General features: G+C 33.6%; 1 protein-coding gene across 1 annotated transcript in view; it reads right to left on the bottom strand.

Annotated features, from left to right (window-relative positions):
* The window catches only part of C1H8orf34 (chromosome 1 C8orf34 homolog), a 390,966-nt gene that overhangs the window by 222,797 nt on the left and 150,837 nt on the right, over nucleotides 1-17,332 (bottom strand). The window contains exon 7 of the mRNA XM_036760505.1: nucleotides 7,902-8,068. Coding sequence (XP_036616400.1) covers nucleotides 7,902-8,068 — 167 coding nt within the window. The remainder of the gene's footprint in view (nucleotides 1-7,901; nucleotides 8,069-17,332) is intronic.

Genomic DNA, 17,332 nt, shown 5'->3' with positions numbered 1-17,332 from the left:
AAATCTTTCTCCTGAAGGTACTTTTAATAGCTTCCTCAAAAAACTGAAACTATTTCCTTCAGTATATATTTATATATAATTATATGTATGTAATAAAATCATGTAAGTCCATATATATTTATATTTCTAATTACCATAAAGGTCAAATTGTGTCCTCCTAATCTTAATGCCTTTTTGACTATGTTTTTGATTTTATTTTACATTAGGCTTCACAGTTCAACAATATTTTTATTATATGTCCTAAATATAAGAACATAAGGGTCTGGTAACTGAAGGGGTTTTGTATGTGGTATGCTTTATTTGGGGGGAACTGGAGATTTTTTTTCTGAAATGCAGTCTTATTTTGCAATATTCCCAGTCACTACTAGGAAAAAATATAGAAAATGCAACATAAATAGGGTTTCAAAGATAAAGCAACAAATAAAATGACTAGTCAAGGGGATTGTATTTATCACCTGAGAGATGCAAAAATAGAATGGAAAGGGAAGTTTAATATGATGAGGTGGAACATAGTAAAAATAGTCTATTCAGGCAAATATTAGAAACACACATTGCTTACATAACTTTAGTATTAAACCTGCATCCTAAGGCTTGATTTTTTTCCAGGTGCCATAACAAATATAGCCTCAGAATGGAAGATTCAGGTGGAATGTGCAAAGAAAAATCTCTGCATCATAAAGACTTTCCAGCAGGTTTTTTACAGGTTTCCAGGAGATATTCAAAAATCTCAGATGACTGAGAAACCTTCTTTCTATTAACTTTTTAGCAAACTTAGTACTTAGTATAACTGGTTAAGACTCTTACTGCTAATTTTACATCATAGTTAAAAGTGGCTGTGACTTGGCAACCCCAATGAAGATGCTAATGCTGCCTAAACTCATCATTCTCAAAAATCACTGGAGCAGGCTACAATTAAAACTCCTAGAGCATCTGAAAGATAGTGTCTTCCCAATTACTTTCAATTCATAAACACAATAGGCCATAATGACTAGAGCAGAAAATTTATCAGATGGATATATTGTGGGTTTTTTTAAATTAAATTCCCAACATCAAATAAAAATTATAGGTACCTATAAAAACATTTCCAGAAAAATAAACACCAAAGGTAGGTAATAATAACATGGATGAGCTTGCTGTACATACACTGTTTTAGAAAATCTCCTTGAAACCCTAAACAAAGAGATTAGTATTCCAAGATTATTTAAATACTTTCTATTGGCTGAATTTTATTTTGTCACATTTTAGGCTACATTTTAACCATGGTTAGAAGTGTCACTTGCTATTCCTACAGACAGGGATGTCAATACAACCTAATTATTTTATAATTCTGAAACAGAAGAATAAGGATCCTGATAGATAACACAGCTCTAGCCTGGAAGCCTATATAATGGTAAAATTAAAACCAAACTTGGAGAACACAAGGAGGGAGGGGTGTTTAAACTTTAGCATGTCAAAGTGAATCACCGAGTTACTGACTTAGAATTGGAAGGAACCTTAAAGAGTATCTAAGAGTGTCCACTCTTCCCCACTTTTTTTAAACAGTAGAGGAAATAGAGAACTGAAGAAACAAATTGACACGCCAAGGTCACATGGGAAGTGGCCAAGTTGGGGTTTAAGCCCAGATTCTCTTCCCACTGTACTGTGTGGCCTCCCTCACCTGATAATGGTTCTCCTGTAGCTATAAAGATTCTTCAGTTTTCTAGTGCAAAATATTTGCACTTTTCAGAAAAGGTCTGAGCTTATAAATATAATCTTAACTTTAAAGAGGCAAATTTATTTACAGACATAACACTCCTGGCTTTGTTAGTAATCAGAGGAACCAAAGGCAGAGAGCCTGAAGTTTGTCTGGATTGCTCGGTCTCTGCCCTTAAAAACACATCCTTTGAGTTCCTTTGGTTTTTGTCCAAATGAGTTGATTGATGCTTTTGTGAATAAGTAATAGGGACAATACAGGCTATACTGCTTTTTCAGTTTTTAGGAAACTAGTTTAGTAAAAAAACAAAGTCTCAGGACAGATCAATCAGTGTGACTCCTTACATTACAAAATGACTTTCCATTTTATAAAAGGATATACCAAAGTGTTGCTTTACGTGGAGAACTCCCATATATTAGACACTGAATTTTAGACACATATATTGTTCAATCGTTTCAGCTGTGACCGACTATTCATGACCCCATCTGAGGTTTTCTTGGCAAAGATACTGGAGTGGTTTGCCATTCTCTGATCCAGTGGATCCATTTTGTCAGGCAATTGGAGGTTAAGTGACTTTCCCAGGGTCACACAGCTAAGAAGTGTCTAAGGCTGGATTTGAATTCAGGTCTCCCTGACTCCAGGCCCAGTGAGCCACTGGTTGCCTAAAGACTTCATATGATATATAAAATAACTGTATAATTTAACCTAATTTCAACTCCTCAAATGCAAAGCAAATGAGAGCTAGTTGAAAATGTTCAATTTATTGTTAGTAAGATCTTTTAAATGTTTTTTTTTAATTTTGATTTTCTTATAGGTGCGGAACAAGACTAAAAAGTGAAAAGTGGAAGAATATTTTCCCCTCAGAACCAGCAAATTATTTTAAAATTTCTCCTTGTCAACACTTTTACAAGACTGAAATTTTAACTGTAGACTGTACAAGTAACATTCCAGTCATAGTTTCTATTGCTAGGTGGTGACACAGTGGATAGAGTCTTAGACTTGAAGTCAGGAAGACCTGAGTTCAAATCCTGCCTCAGACATTTACTATCTATGTGACCCTGGGCAAGTCACTTAAACTCTCTCAGCCTCAGTTTCTTCATCTGCAAAATGAGGATAAGAACAGGACTTACTTCCCAGGATTGCTGTGAGGATAAAATGAGATAATATTTGCAGTGTGCTTTGTAAACCTTGTTGTTGTTTTTGTTTGTCCTTCATTCTCAAAGAGGACCATGACCTCAGGGAGGTGATGCCATGATTTGCAAGGGAAGCCTCCAAGTACTATTCAAATGCTACCTATCATTATAGAATAAATTATATTCTATTGCTATTGAGAATAATTACAATAGTCATTTCTGAGAATGTAGGGATGGGAAAGGGAAAGAGAGAACCAGCTGCCACCCTCCAGGCATAGAGTTATTTACTATTTGTTTCTACTGAAATGATCTTTTATTTTAGCTATTTAATTATACTCCAGGAGAACGTAAGCTCCTACAGGTCAAGGCCCATATTTCATCTCTGTTTTTGCATCCTCTGAACCTAGTATAGTGTCTGAAATATGGTTGGTAATTAATATATCTATACCAAGTAAATTGAGTTCTGGAATTTTTTCAAACTGATTATAAATATTTAATAATATTGCTAGCAACCATGATTACAATAATCACATAATTAATATGACTAAAAAGTCATATTAAGTTTACATTTTAAAGGAAAATATTATTCAATTTTAATATAGTTGCTCAAATTCTACATGAAGATTCAATGAAAAAAATTCAATGTTTTTCTTTGATGATGATTAAGTTCTATGCCAGCATAATCATTTCTATATTATCCTCAAACTCATATTTTAGAAAAATACACTACTTATTAGAATACTCTTCTACAACTTTTTTTAAAATTTTGTCTCCTAGAGCACAAACTTGAGGTTACCAGTGACTGCTGCCTTTGGTAGGAGTAGTCTTATCAGTGAAGTCATATATCTACCTCATGCATCTGGAAATCAGTGATATCAAGGTATGCGGTCATTCAACTCAGCTTAGGAATTCATGTTTACCTTTCCATTTTCTCTGAAATTTGGATTTGCTAAATTTAGAAAAATACTGAAGGGGGACAAAGAAAAAAAAAAACAACTCAGCTCTGTAAATGTGCATACTTATTTGCATGTAATTAATTTGAATGAATGAATGAAAAAAAAACACTTATTATGCATTTACATAGTGTTATGCACTAAGGATACAAATATAGTCCCTGGCTTTGTTCGTGACAGAAAGGTTGATTGTAACAATATCCTAAGTAGTTCATTCAAGTTATGGTAATTATGGATAATGATATTTCATTTTAACATATTATTTAGTTGATAGTTTTAACTAACAGTGTGCTAGTGTTCCAAAGTAGTCTTCCAATTTCTGATGTTTGACTATATTAAAAAAGTTATTTTCCTTAGGTAAATGATTGGTAAATACCAAGAACAGAATGCAAAGCTATTTATAAAGGAATCACTAATAGTTATTTCTAATTTATTAATGAATAAATTAATATTCAGTCTTTCCAATTATTTCTAATTAGTTGAAGCATTGGATTTTTTTTTCAAATCAACAAATATTGGGGAAGGACAATGACTTTCTTATTCTAACATTAAATTAACTATATGTGCAAATGTGTCTTGCTTTAAGAAAAAAAGATATATAAAGGGTGAAACTTATGAAAGAGATATTTAGGAAAATGCATTTTATGGAATATCATTTCACAATTTCTTTAAATACTGAAGTACACTAGTTATTTAAAATATGATTGCATTTAACATAATTTGAATTATTCACGATTGTAAATGAACATGACAATATAGGTGATAATAAAATTGTGTTGCAGAGAACAAAGATGGATATTTTAACTTTTTCACTTTCTATAAAAAATTAAAACAAGTGAAAAACTTTTACTTTTTAAGAATTTTTTAAAACTAGTTCTTCTGTGATCATTAACTGATCAACATCAGATTTAAAATTCATTAGTAATGGCGGCAGCATTTTTTTATGAATCAGGATGTATCAGATCTTAAAATCATTCCATTATTAACTTATTTTTCAACTATACCTAATGTATATTACATAGCTACTCTATAGAATCAAAGTTTCATCTTGTCTGAAAATATCCAAGTACATCTTTTAATCTCTGTCTTTGATTTCTTATAAGTAGTTAAAACCAAGGAAAAATTAAATTTAAAAAAAATTTGTGGAGTTGAGGGAATCAAGGAATATTATGGTAGGCCATTTTCTTTCCCAGAAAGGAAAGGAAAAATAAAATTATTTTCAGCAATTATTAATCTATGCAATTTCTTGCTAGAGTAGGGATTCTTAAATTTTTGGGGTCATGTACCCCTTTAGTCATCTGATAAAACTTATGGACCTCTTCTGAGAATAATCTTTTTAAGTACATAGCATTACAAAGATAGCCAATTATACTGAAATATAATTATCAAATTAGTAAGGGTTATGTAGAAAAGTTTGAGACAAATGACCTAGAAAAGAAACATTCCTGCAATATAACAGTAGACATTGGTTTGGACCTTTGGAAGAATTATTTTAGTAAAACTGTTTTAGATGAATATATGCTTAGGCAAGAATGAACTCCAAGAGTGTTAGTATCTTTAAGATAAAAATTAATTCCAAATGAAGTTATTTCTTTCAAATCAATGTCTACTCTTATATTGCAGGAATGCTTCTGTTCTAGGTCTTTTGTTTAGAACTTTTCTACATAACCCTTACTAAACCCTACTGCCACTTGGAGGAGAAAGTCATAAATCATATACCTATGGGTAACAATACCAATTCCAAATGCAAATGCTCCAAATAATGTCAGAAAAATGTCAGTTGAACTACCAAGTACTTAAGAGTCCAGATTTTTCATGTGCCCTCCCTTGTGTCCATCTTATTCTAGCTATGTGCTCGTGTGGATAAAGGTACAAAATAAAAGATTATTTCCTGACTTGATGTCTATCCCCTGTGCCCTCAGATTATATAGACTTTAAAAAGAAATATTTTGAGGAAATGCTTCTTCAGAGGGAACAGTTCTGAAATAGCATATGGATCAATGCAGATATTTCCACTGTAGATATTATAACAAAATTGGAAATCATGAACTTCCATTTAGAGTAAAAAGGAGGGGTAGGAATACAACAGAATAATATAAATCTAAATGTCAATTAACTGATGTTCAAGAGAATGAGTATGTCAACTGGGTTCATCTTGATTCTCTAATTATAAGTGAAATTAAATAAATTTCAATTAGCAGAAGCAGAGGAATAACCAAACTGCAAAATTGCAGCTAAAATGTTAAGCTAGACTAAAGATTAAAGAATATGAAGTCCTTTAGGAACTGTTTCATTTTTTCTCTTTTCTTTCATTTTTGTCTTCTCCTTTCTCTTGGCACCAAGTATAATACATTGAACGTAGTAGATGCTTAATAAATGCTTAAATGAATGAATGAAGCTATATGGATGGAAGCTAATGGGGTATTAAAGATATAAGGTCTTTTAACTCTATGTAGCTATGCAATGCCCATCAGAACATCAGCCATATAAATGATTTGGTGTTAGGCTAGGGACCAAAGGTTCTTTTTAGAGCTCTCCTCAGACTGAGTTATTCTAAAAGGATGATTCTGGTAAAATTTATAAAAGCTTTATCCCTGAAGATTTTTAAGGACACAAGTCCATCTGAAGTTTGGTGTCCTCCTATTTGGAGCAGTAATGGGAAAGAACACTCCTAAAGATCCCTCTTGGACCTACAATTCTATGCAAAAACCACAAGCAAAAACGTTATCATTGTGAAACATGGCAATAACAACTTCTTTTAACAGTCTACCCTCATGTTAAAAAAAAAAGTGAGTAGTTCTTTTCCATTGGTTTTGTTGTTAGGTCCAGTTGCTTGTCCATGCATTAGAAATGCTTTTGAAGATATTTTATCAATGTTAATTGTTTTCTTTTAAAGTTAACATGCTAGTAACCCAAAAGTCATGTATAGGTACATGAATATGTCAATGTTTATGTATATGAATATGTGTGTGTATTTCTATATTCCTTATCATGTCAGTGAAGGCAGTCATCAATTTTGGAAAACATTAGAGAATCTATCAATTTTGTTCTAATGAATCTGTGGCTCATAAAAGGAGACAAGTGTCACATGCTATAATTAGAAAGGTTGTATTTTATGATTTTTAGCATATAAAATTAATATTTTCAAAAATTTAGAAAACATCTTGCTCTGTATTGGTTTGTAATAAATATCTAACAAATACTTGTCCAATATTTCAACTCACTAGAGCTTTCCAGTATTCATATTCATTCATTCCAGTATTATATATGGCCATAAGGTGCTAGTGATGATGTGGAAGTTGTGTTTTTTTCTAATAAAATCACATGATTGAATTGGAAATAATTAATCACCACCTAATTAAATAATATTTTAGTACTTGTATATTGCTCTTGATCAAATGAAATAATTTTTCCTTTATTTTTTGTTGATGCTCTAAAGCATAATAAAAGACTAGGAGGACAAGAGCTTTGAGTATAAGAAAATAGTCTGAGTCGTATAGTTACCCTCTTGCAATAAGTGAATATGCATTTTAATACCCACTGCATTGGTTAGTTTTATTTTGAACTATAGAACATCATAGATACCTTTCCTAGCAGTTTTCCAGTAAAAACTCATTACAGTGGATTGCTTCTTCTTTCATGGCAAAGAACATTAATTAATGAGCTGTCTTGTTCTATTTTCCAAAATATCACTGTTTCAAAGCAAATTCTTTTGGGATGAGTGGGCAGAGATGACTAAATATACTTGTATATATTTATAGAAGAAAATAGAAGCCAACCAGAAAATGCTAATGGAGCATACTGTAGACAAGTTCGCATTTTCCCCTCATTTAGACAGAATAAAACTTGATTTAAAAATAACCAGAGGCAAAGGTGATAAGAAAGCAGACTGCATATACAAAGATTAAATTTGTTCTGATAAGTACTCGATGTGTTTAAGAGGAAATATATAAGTGATTTTAAGCCAAACTGACTTACAACTTTCAGTGAAAGACTGACAAATGTATGCAATGGTTTTTACCCCCTATGGGAAAGGCTAACTTTTAACATCATTTAGTTACGTCACTTTTTACAATACAAGAAAAAAAGGAAGAAAGATGAATTATTAATTTTTAAAATTACCCAGCAATTCCATTGCATCATCTTCATTGTCAATATCTTCTTCTGTTACAGATGGTGTGGGACTGTGGATGGATTCAAAAGAATCTTGGGATAACATTGCAGCTAGAAGCTTCTTATGTTGTTGTTGCTGCTGTTTTAATCCTTTACTCTTGGGTTCCATCTTTAAGCTGGGAGAAAATTTACATATAATTTATTTATCTAGAAGATAGATGTAAGACATAATTAAAGAAAATTCATAACTTGATTAAAAGATGTCACATCCAGTGTTTGGCAATACAAATTTACAGAAGTATTTTTAAATGGTCAAATAAGTTCCCCAATGAAAATGGAGAGAAAATTCATTTCTTCACTTGAAAACAGTTCTCGCAATCCAGATCAAGATAGTTAGTTCCCAGGACTTTGTTAGTAATATAATAATGTATCATATATTTGGATAATTGTGCATTGGAGATCCTGATGGAAAAATATGGAGCACTTCTGGCATATAGAATGGAAGTATAAGGCAACATCTCAAGGAAATACAAAATATTTCTTTATCGAAGAGGTCTAATTACTTGTCAGCAAACCAGGATTTATTAAGTACTTATTTCTGTATTTAAGGTATTGTACTAAGTGCTGGAAATAAAAAGAAAGATATAAAAAAATCGTCCCTGATCTCAAGAAGATCACATACTAAAGGGGGAGAGAAAATATAAACCATGATCAAACAGGAGATAAACTACAGTGTAGAACAAGGGGAAGATCATCTCAGAGCAAAGGCGGTTGGAAGGTGGTCGGAATAGGGGTAGGATGGACAGAAGACAGCATCTCAAAAGCTCCTTACACAGAAGGTGGGATTGGTGCTGAGTCTTTAAGGAAGCCTGTGAAGCTAGGAGGTAGAGGTAAGTAAGGGAGGATAGCATTCCTGGCATGGTGGGAGAACCTTTGGAAAGGCATGGAGTCAAGAGATGGAATTTTGGGCAAGCACAAGGAACAAAGACAGGGACATTGTTGTGTCATCAAAGGGTTTATAAAGCTTAGTGAAATAAAAGAATACTGCAAAGAAAGGGAAGTTCAGCCTGTGATAGTTTTAAAAAGGTAAGTGGAATATATTATATGTAATCCTGGACATTACAGAGGGACATTGTAGTTTATTTAGTAAGAGAGCAACACACTCAGACTATATATTAGGAGAATCATTTTGGCAACTGAATGGAAGACTGACTAACTTGGGATGGGCAGATCAGTGAGTAGGCTCCTGCAGTAGTCCAGGCATGAGATGATGAGGACCTTAACCAGAGTACAACTGAGGCAAATGTATGCAATGCATTAGCCTCACTGTTACTCAAGAGGTATTTTTGCTCGTTGTTTTACAGATGGCCTTTTTCAGGTTTCCTGGTTTGCCTTAGGATCAGGGTTGGACTTTGGTGGGGCTAAACTGGACCTCACATGACATGACAGACACTATTGACAGGACCAATAAAATCATTCCATCTCCAGGACATGTGCTTAACTAATCACTGACTTAAGAAGCATGTTTCTTTTTTAGCATTTAATACTGTAAGACATCTATCCAACCTGTCCCTACGTAGAACTCTCTCACACATACATATGTATGATGATGATAGACTGAAAGCGATTTTCAGACGATCAACAATCATTTATTAAATGCTTACCATATGGTAGTGAGAGAAATGATTATCAATAACCAATGATTTGGGGAGATCCAAGTTGCCCCTTTTTCTATAGTCTTCATTGAAAGACATTACTGATAAAGAGATTTAATTAGTTTTCTTCAGTCTTTGTTAGACCCCACTCAACTTTCTACTCAGGTTTGGGTGAGGTTAAATTCTTTGTTTAGATTGCCCAAGGCTGGGGATAACATAGAAGTAAATGACACAATCAAAGTTCATTAGAATAGGTCCAGCCCTTTATTGTAATAGTCATTCTCTCTCATTACTTGTTAACCAATCAGAGTTGATTGCCATCCTCAGGAAAACCCTCTTCCAATGTTTATAAGCTGTGAGCCCACCCCCACGATTGTTTTTGGTATTCGCGAGTGCCACTGACTTCTTTTTATTAAAATTCTCGCATTATTAATAAAATGACTAATTACCCAGAAATCATGTCTCTCAAACTTTTTAAAGGTCACACTAGGCTCTGAATGAGTAAATTAAACTCTCTATCTCTCTCTGCACATATATAAATGTGTGTGTATATACACACTAATATAATATACTATAATGTAATATATTACATTACACACACACACACACATACTTTTTTCTCCTCTGGGCAGCTAGGTGGCACAGTAAATAGAGGGCTGGGCCTAGTGTCAGAAAGAATCATCTTCTTGAGTTCAAATCTGGCCTTAGACACTTTCAAGCTGTGTGAGCCTGGATAAGTCACTTAATCCCATTTGCCTCAATTTCCTCATCTGTAAAATGAGCTAGAGGAGGAAATGGCAAAATACTCCTTTGTCAAGAAAACCCCAGCTGGGGTCACGAAGAGTCAGACATGATTAAAACAAGTGAACAACAGCCACATATATTTCAGTACTTAGCATGGTGCTTTGCATATAATGATTAATAAATTATTTTATTCATTCATTCTGAAAACCATTTTGTAGTGAATAATAGAAGTTAGGTCATCAGTAGTTATATATAGAATTAATGAAATATACTTTTTCATGCAGCCATCTATTTTTATATGAATGTGTTCAAATTCAATTTCTATTTCTAACAATTCGTAGTAAAACAAATATATTTTTAAAGAGAGTTTTTGACAAAAGCAATATATTACCTTTTTAGTAGACCAACAGCAGGAAAGATCATATATGAGCTCATAAATCTATTATAAAAACATTAAGCTGTACATGATATTAATTCCCAAATCCAGCTTCAGATTCTATGTATATATTCCTTTCCTTCCTCAAAATGTACCTAGCTGTCTATGAATATGCATATTATCATTATTTAATTATTGAATATATTTTCAATTTGAAAATTTTCTATCTTGAAAGGGAAAGGGGTATGTACATATGTATATGCATATATAGATATATTTGTATGTATACATATACATCTATATACACAAAAATTCCTTAATCACAACTTTAAACCTACTATAATTCATTTCAATAATCTTATAATTTCAAAGAAATTTGGGAACACTTATATAAGCTGATACAAAATGACTTGAGTAGGTCCAGGAGAACAACTTTGAAAGACTTAAGGAGAAAGAAAGAAAGAAAGAAAGAAAGAAAGAAAGAAAGAAAGAAAGAAAGAAAGAAAGAAAGAAAGAAAGAAGAAAGAAAAAGGAAGGAAAGAAAAGAAAAGAAAGAAAGAAGGAAAGAAGGAAGGAAGGAAGGAACAGAGGGAGGGAGGGAGGGAAGGAGGAAGGAAGGAAGAAAAGACAGAAAGACTTAAGATTTCTGATGAATGCAATGATCAGCTATGACTCCAAAGTACTGATGATGTTTTATTCTACCCATTTCTTGACAGGGAGGATGGATTCAAGATGTAGATGAGATATACATTTTTGGATATGGACAATTAATGTGGAAATTTGTTTTCCTTGACTATGTACATTTGTTACAAGGATTTTTTTTCCTTTTCTTTTAAATTGGGTGAGATGTGAGGGAGATAAACTAAATGTCTTAATTAAAAAAATAAAATTTGATTAGTTATAATTATTGCAAAACATAGGATAAAATTAAAATTCCTTAGATTGGCACTAAAAGCCCTTGACAAACTCATGCCAACTTATATTTAACTTACATTCTCTCTTTACATGCTTCATGTTCTGGCCAAACTAGATGACTAGCAGCCTGCAATATCCCACCCCCTTGCATTTTCTCAAGTATCTCTGTCTCACTCACCATCACCCTCATAGAATGCACTCCCTACGTATCTCCATCTATTTGCATCTTTTCTCAGGTGAAACCTCCATCATCATACCTTTGTTGACCCCCTAAGCTGAAAGTGATCTTACCCTCATCAAATTTTAGCCTATATAACAGAGGTTGGCAAATATTATATTATCATACAAATGCTAGCTGTTATTAATATTGTTGTTATTATCATATGTGGATTATATTCTGCCATGTTTTATACTATTCTTGTATGTCTCTTTACTACCATTCTTCTATGTCTCTTCACTAGAACATGGGATCAAGAATTTAGAACTTAGAAGGCTATTTAGTCCAATTCCGTTATTTTACAGATGAAGAAAGGATGAGACCTAGAGAGGTTCAGTGGACGAGCTTGGATTTAAACCCAGGTCCTTTGATTCAATTCCACCATTATACCAGTTATATTGTAGGCTTTGTAATGTCACTCAGTCAGTCAATAAGCATTTTGTTGTCATTAATGTTTAGTTGTTTCAGTTGTGTCTGATTCTTTGTGACCCCATTTGGGGTTTTCTTGGCAAAGACGGTTTGCCATTTCCTTCCCCAGCTCATTTTACAGATAAAGAACTGAGGCAAACAAGGTTAAGTGATTTGCCCAAGGTCACATAGCTAGTGTGTCAGCAGCTAGATTTGAACTCAGGAAGATGAGTCTTCCTGGCATCAGGCTCAGCCCTCTATCCACGGCACTAACTAGCTGCCAGCAAGCATTTACTCAGTGCTTATTGGTGCTAACTATGAGCCAGGCATTATGATAAGTTCTTAGCATTTAGAGAAAGGGGAGAAAAAGTCCTTCTCTTCAAGATCTCGTATTCTTATAGTGGAAGCAGCACATAAATAACTAGGAAAAATACAAGATATATAAAAAGGAGATAAAAGGTAATCTGAAAGAAGAAAATCCTAGCATCTGGGAAAAAGAGAAAGGCATTCTTCAGATGCAGAATTCGAGCTGATTCTTGAAGGGAGCCAGAGGAGGTAATAGGTAAAGGTGAAGGGGGAGAGAATTCTGTCATGGGTACAGCCAGTGAAAATGCATGGATACAGGAGATGAAGTATCTTGTAAAAAGTATAGCAAATAGACCAGTATAGCTGGAACATTGATTGTGTGGAGAAGTAAGTATAAGAGGAGTAGAAATGTAGAAGGTAGCTATTAGAGGACTCTATAATTGATCTTGCATGTACCAGACAGTCAGTGTACTTTATTGACTTAGTCAGACCTAGGCTTTAAAAAAATCAGATTGGCAGCTGAGTGGAGGACATATTGAAGTGGGGAGAGACTTGAGGAAGAGAGAATGATTGGAAACCTATTACCATAGTCCAGGTAAGAGGTTATTAGCGACTGAACAAGTGTGTGGTTGTCTGAGCAGAGAGAAGTGGACATAAATGAAAGATGATACATAGGAACAACAAAATTTGGCAACAGACTGGATGTGAAATGAGTCTAGTGAGGAGTCAAGGAAGATACCAAAGTTCCAGGCCTGTGTTAATTGGAAGATGGTGGCACCAACATAGAAAATGACAACTATAGAGAAGAAAGGGAGGGGACAGTTTTGGAAAAACAATAACGAACTTTTGTTTGGCCATGTTGAGCTTGAGATGTTTATGTGACATTTCGAGAAATATAAAAAGCAGTTGGTAAATCAGAACTTACTCAGGAGAGATATTAGCGCTGGATAGATAGATCTTAAAATCACCTGCACAGTAATAATAATTGAGCCCAGAAGAGCTGATGAGATCCCCAAAGGAGATAGTATATTGCAGAATGAGAAGAGGGCCTGGGACAAAGCATTGAGCAAATACTATTTTTCGTGGTTGTGTCTATCATCTGCACCAAGTACGATTTTGCACTTAGTAGATAACTAAGAAATATTTATTTAATTGCATAGAACTACAGGTCTTTTGTAAGGGAAAACAAAATGTTTAATGGGACTTGAGTGAAGCAAAGAAAGACAGGGAAAAGATGGGCCTCTCTTGTGTCATATGAATACTGCTATTCATCAAACACTCCTTGGACCCATGCCCAATGGCAATGGCATAAAACATCTCTACAGAATATTTCTGCTATATTTAAGTGACAACAATCATATGCTTTCTTTCAAAAAAAATCTTGCTGACAAAACAAAATGGTGTCTACTTTCTATTGTCACTAATAGAGTGACCAAATGGTTTGGTCAGTCAGGTATGTATACTGATGGGGGGAAATTTCTTTTTACCTTCCTATCATAAAGACATAAACACAGTAAAGAATATATCATGTTACATGGGAATATTTTGTTTAAACAACTCCTGAATATCCTAATTAAAGGCAAAGTTAAAAGCTTTCAACTTTTCAAAAATGTCTCCATCAGCATACTCAGAAGGAAATTTTTAGTACTTATTTAGAAAAAAGATGCAACTATTTGCATTGTTTAACTATAAAGAGAAGTATTTGAGACATGTAAGGTACAACTCCAATACCAATTAACTATGAAGTCTTCTTTGCTTAATTCACTTAGCAGATTCATCATAAATTCATCTTAAATTTTTGTCAGGAACCTTGTTCCAGAATTACTATATAAGCCACTGATGGATTAGGGGCATCAAATTGATAGAATAAATAGAGCTTTTTTTACAATCAGGAAGATCTGAGTTCAATTTCAATCTCATACATTTAAGAGCTGTGTGACTTTGACCAAGTCATTTACTATCTGTTTGCCTCAATTCCCTCATCTATAAAATGTGGATAATAATAGCATCTACCTCCCAAGAATGCTGTGAGGATCAAGTGAAATGATCACTGTAAAGCACTTAATACCATTCTTGGCACATACTAAGCACTACATGAATGTTAGCTGTGAGGGGGATGATGATGATGGTGATGAAGATGATGATGATGTCTCTGCTACACTAATTTATACATATCCTACACACATCTACATATAGGCACACATAACCATGCCCAAGTAAGTAGTCACAATCAGGAAATTGCAATAGGAACCACTGCCTAGTTACAGATAAGTAAATTTTTTTTTCTTGCCTCATATGACTCCTGTTGATTTTAATGAATATCAAGCAATCTGTTGGGAAAGGAGATCAGACTTTTATTTCATCTTTAAATTTAGATTTCTCATTTGTAACCACTTCCATTTTTTAAATTGTATATGCACAAACTCATTACAACACTAATGTAATATAGAAAGTCAATTCATCATTTCTATAGTATTTTGGGAGATTATTCACGTTTTAATGAGGTGATTACAGAAGCTTCATTACACTTTCAAGGCTTGACAAGCCTATTTAACACCTCCTGTTAGAACTTATTAAGCAATTCTAGGAAATCTATTACCCTGAGCTACTGCAAAGTCTAATTAAACTATTCAGATTAAACTTATATTAAAGGCATCTTTATTTATTAGTATTGAAGACGTGAGTGCCTATTTTTAAAAATTAAAAGTACAACTAAGTTCCACACAGGTACGGATAGCCTATGACACTGAAACTATTCAGTAACATCTGACACATTTTTGACAGCATTCTACATTGTGTACCATAAGCATATAAAATGTCATATAAGCAATCATAGAATTCAGAAGAACTCTATTGATTATGTGATCAAACATCCTAATTTTACAAATGAGAAAACTGAGGTTCTGAGCATTTAAGGAACTTGCCCAAGGTTATACATCTAATTGGTAGCACAGCTGCACCTTGCCCTTAGATTTTCTGGTTTTCAGTCTGGTTGTTCTTTAATACTATTTTATAATGTCTGCTTCTTTTCTCTCTCTTTCTCCTCAGTCTCCCTAACACTTTTTATACTTTATTATTAATTCCCATTTAAAACATTTCTCCGTATGCCTCGTCCTTGCCAGAACTGCCTATGGGCATCATTTTGCCTTAATGATGATACCTGAAGATACACAAGTTGATGTTGCCCTACCCCTCTAATAGCACTGTGTAGTAACGTAGAGAGAAAATGTCAGGGAATCTTAGAATAAAGATATGTTACTTTGTAGGGGCAGACCATTATAAATTTCTTCAGAAAAAATTAGCTCAAGTTTCTATTTTATTTATAACATCCTAATATCACTGTTGCTTATTTAATCTTTAATCTTTTTTTTGTCAAAACATATGTACATCATTCCATTAACGTAGAGTGGAAGTAAAAGCTGTTAGGGAAGTAATGCAAATTTACAAATGACTAAACAGAAAGTCAGAGTGGTTAAGCAGTCTTCTAGACCTACACAGTAAGTGTAGGAGACAGGATTCAGATATTCTGACTCATTGTGTGTGTGTGTGTGTGTGTGTGTGTGTGTGTGTGTGTGTGTGTGTGTAACCCCTTTGCCAGTCTAGCAAAATCTATGGATCTCTCCTCAGATTAGTGTTTTCAAATGAATAAATTAAAATACATAGGATTACAAAATATATAGGATTATAAGCCAATTATAATAGAATAAAGATGTATTTCCCCCATCCAAGTTCATGGATCCCCTGAAATCTATCTAGGGTTCTTGGGCTCCATAAACCCCCAAGTCAGGAACTCCTGCACCAGCTCATCTCTGAGATCCCTTCTAACTTTGATAATATTTGTCTCTTTGAAAAGTCACATTAGAAAGTTGCATTCCCTCTTTTGGGATGGTATAATGTTATTCAGCCGATTACTCAAAAAATATTTCAGAATACAAGTCATAACTCAACCATCAGGCTGAAATTGCATATCACTAAAGACATTTGTTTTTCCTCCTTTCTCTATGAGTAATCAACTGATGTTATCACATCAGTACAATTTAAAAACTACTAATGTGTGAGGATCATACATTCATCAAGTCTTTGCTACAAATTCAGTGGTAAGGCATTCTGCTTTTCAATATCTTTATCAACAAACATACCTTGAGACAAGTTGTTATATTGGAGACAAGAGAAATGTCAGTAAATGCAGTTCATCATAATTCCTCAAATCTTGAAAACCAAAATATGAAACCATAAACCACATTCTTTCCCTTTTGGGCATTTGGCCAAGTTCTCACCTCTTCCTTAAAACAATAGGTTAATACTTTCAGTTCATCCACAACAATACAATACAGTTTTCTTAAGTGATTGCTGTTTATAAGTCATTGTGCCAGGTGCTATCCCTCAAAGAGTTATACTCTATTGATAGAATTCAAAATGTATACAAATACTGTAAATTAGAGCAGAACAAAAATTGAAGACAGAGAGTACTAACAACTGGAGAGGTCAGGGAAGGCTTCATGGATATGGTGCCTGATTCAAGCCTTGAAGCAAGACAAGTAACCGGAAAGGGAGAAATGAACATGACTATTATTCCAGAAATGGAAGATACTTATTGTGAATATCATAGATGTGAGAGATGGAATTTTGGGTTCAGAGGGTGATCAAGTTTATCTGGACTGAATGAATAGATGGATACATGAATGAATGAAAAAAGTGTTTATTTAGCACTTTGTCCCCAAAACTGTATTAAGTGCTAAGGATACAAATATAAAACCAAAGAAAAGAGGAGAAGTATAAATCTGGATTAGAATACTTGAGGGAAAAAATTTAAAAATAA

Source organism: Trichosurus vulpecula, chromosome 1 (genome assembly GCF_011100635.1).
Source record: "Trichosurus vulpecula isolate mTriVul1 chromosome 1, mTriVul1.pri, whole genome shotgun sequence".
Taxonomy (NCBI): domain Eukaryota; kingdom Metazoa; phylum Chordata; class Mammalia; order Diprotodontia; family Phalangeridae; genus Trichosurus; species Trichosurus vulpecula.
The sequence above is the reverse complement of the archived record's forward strand: the minus strand, read 5'-3'. Positions and strand labels throughout refer to the sequence as shown.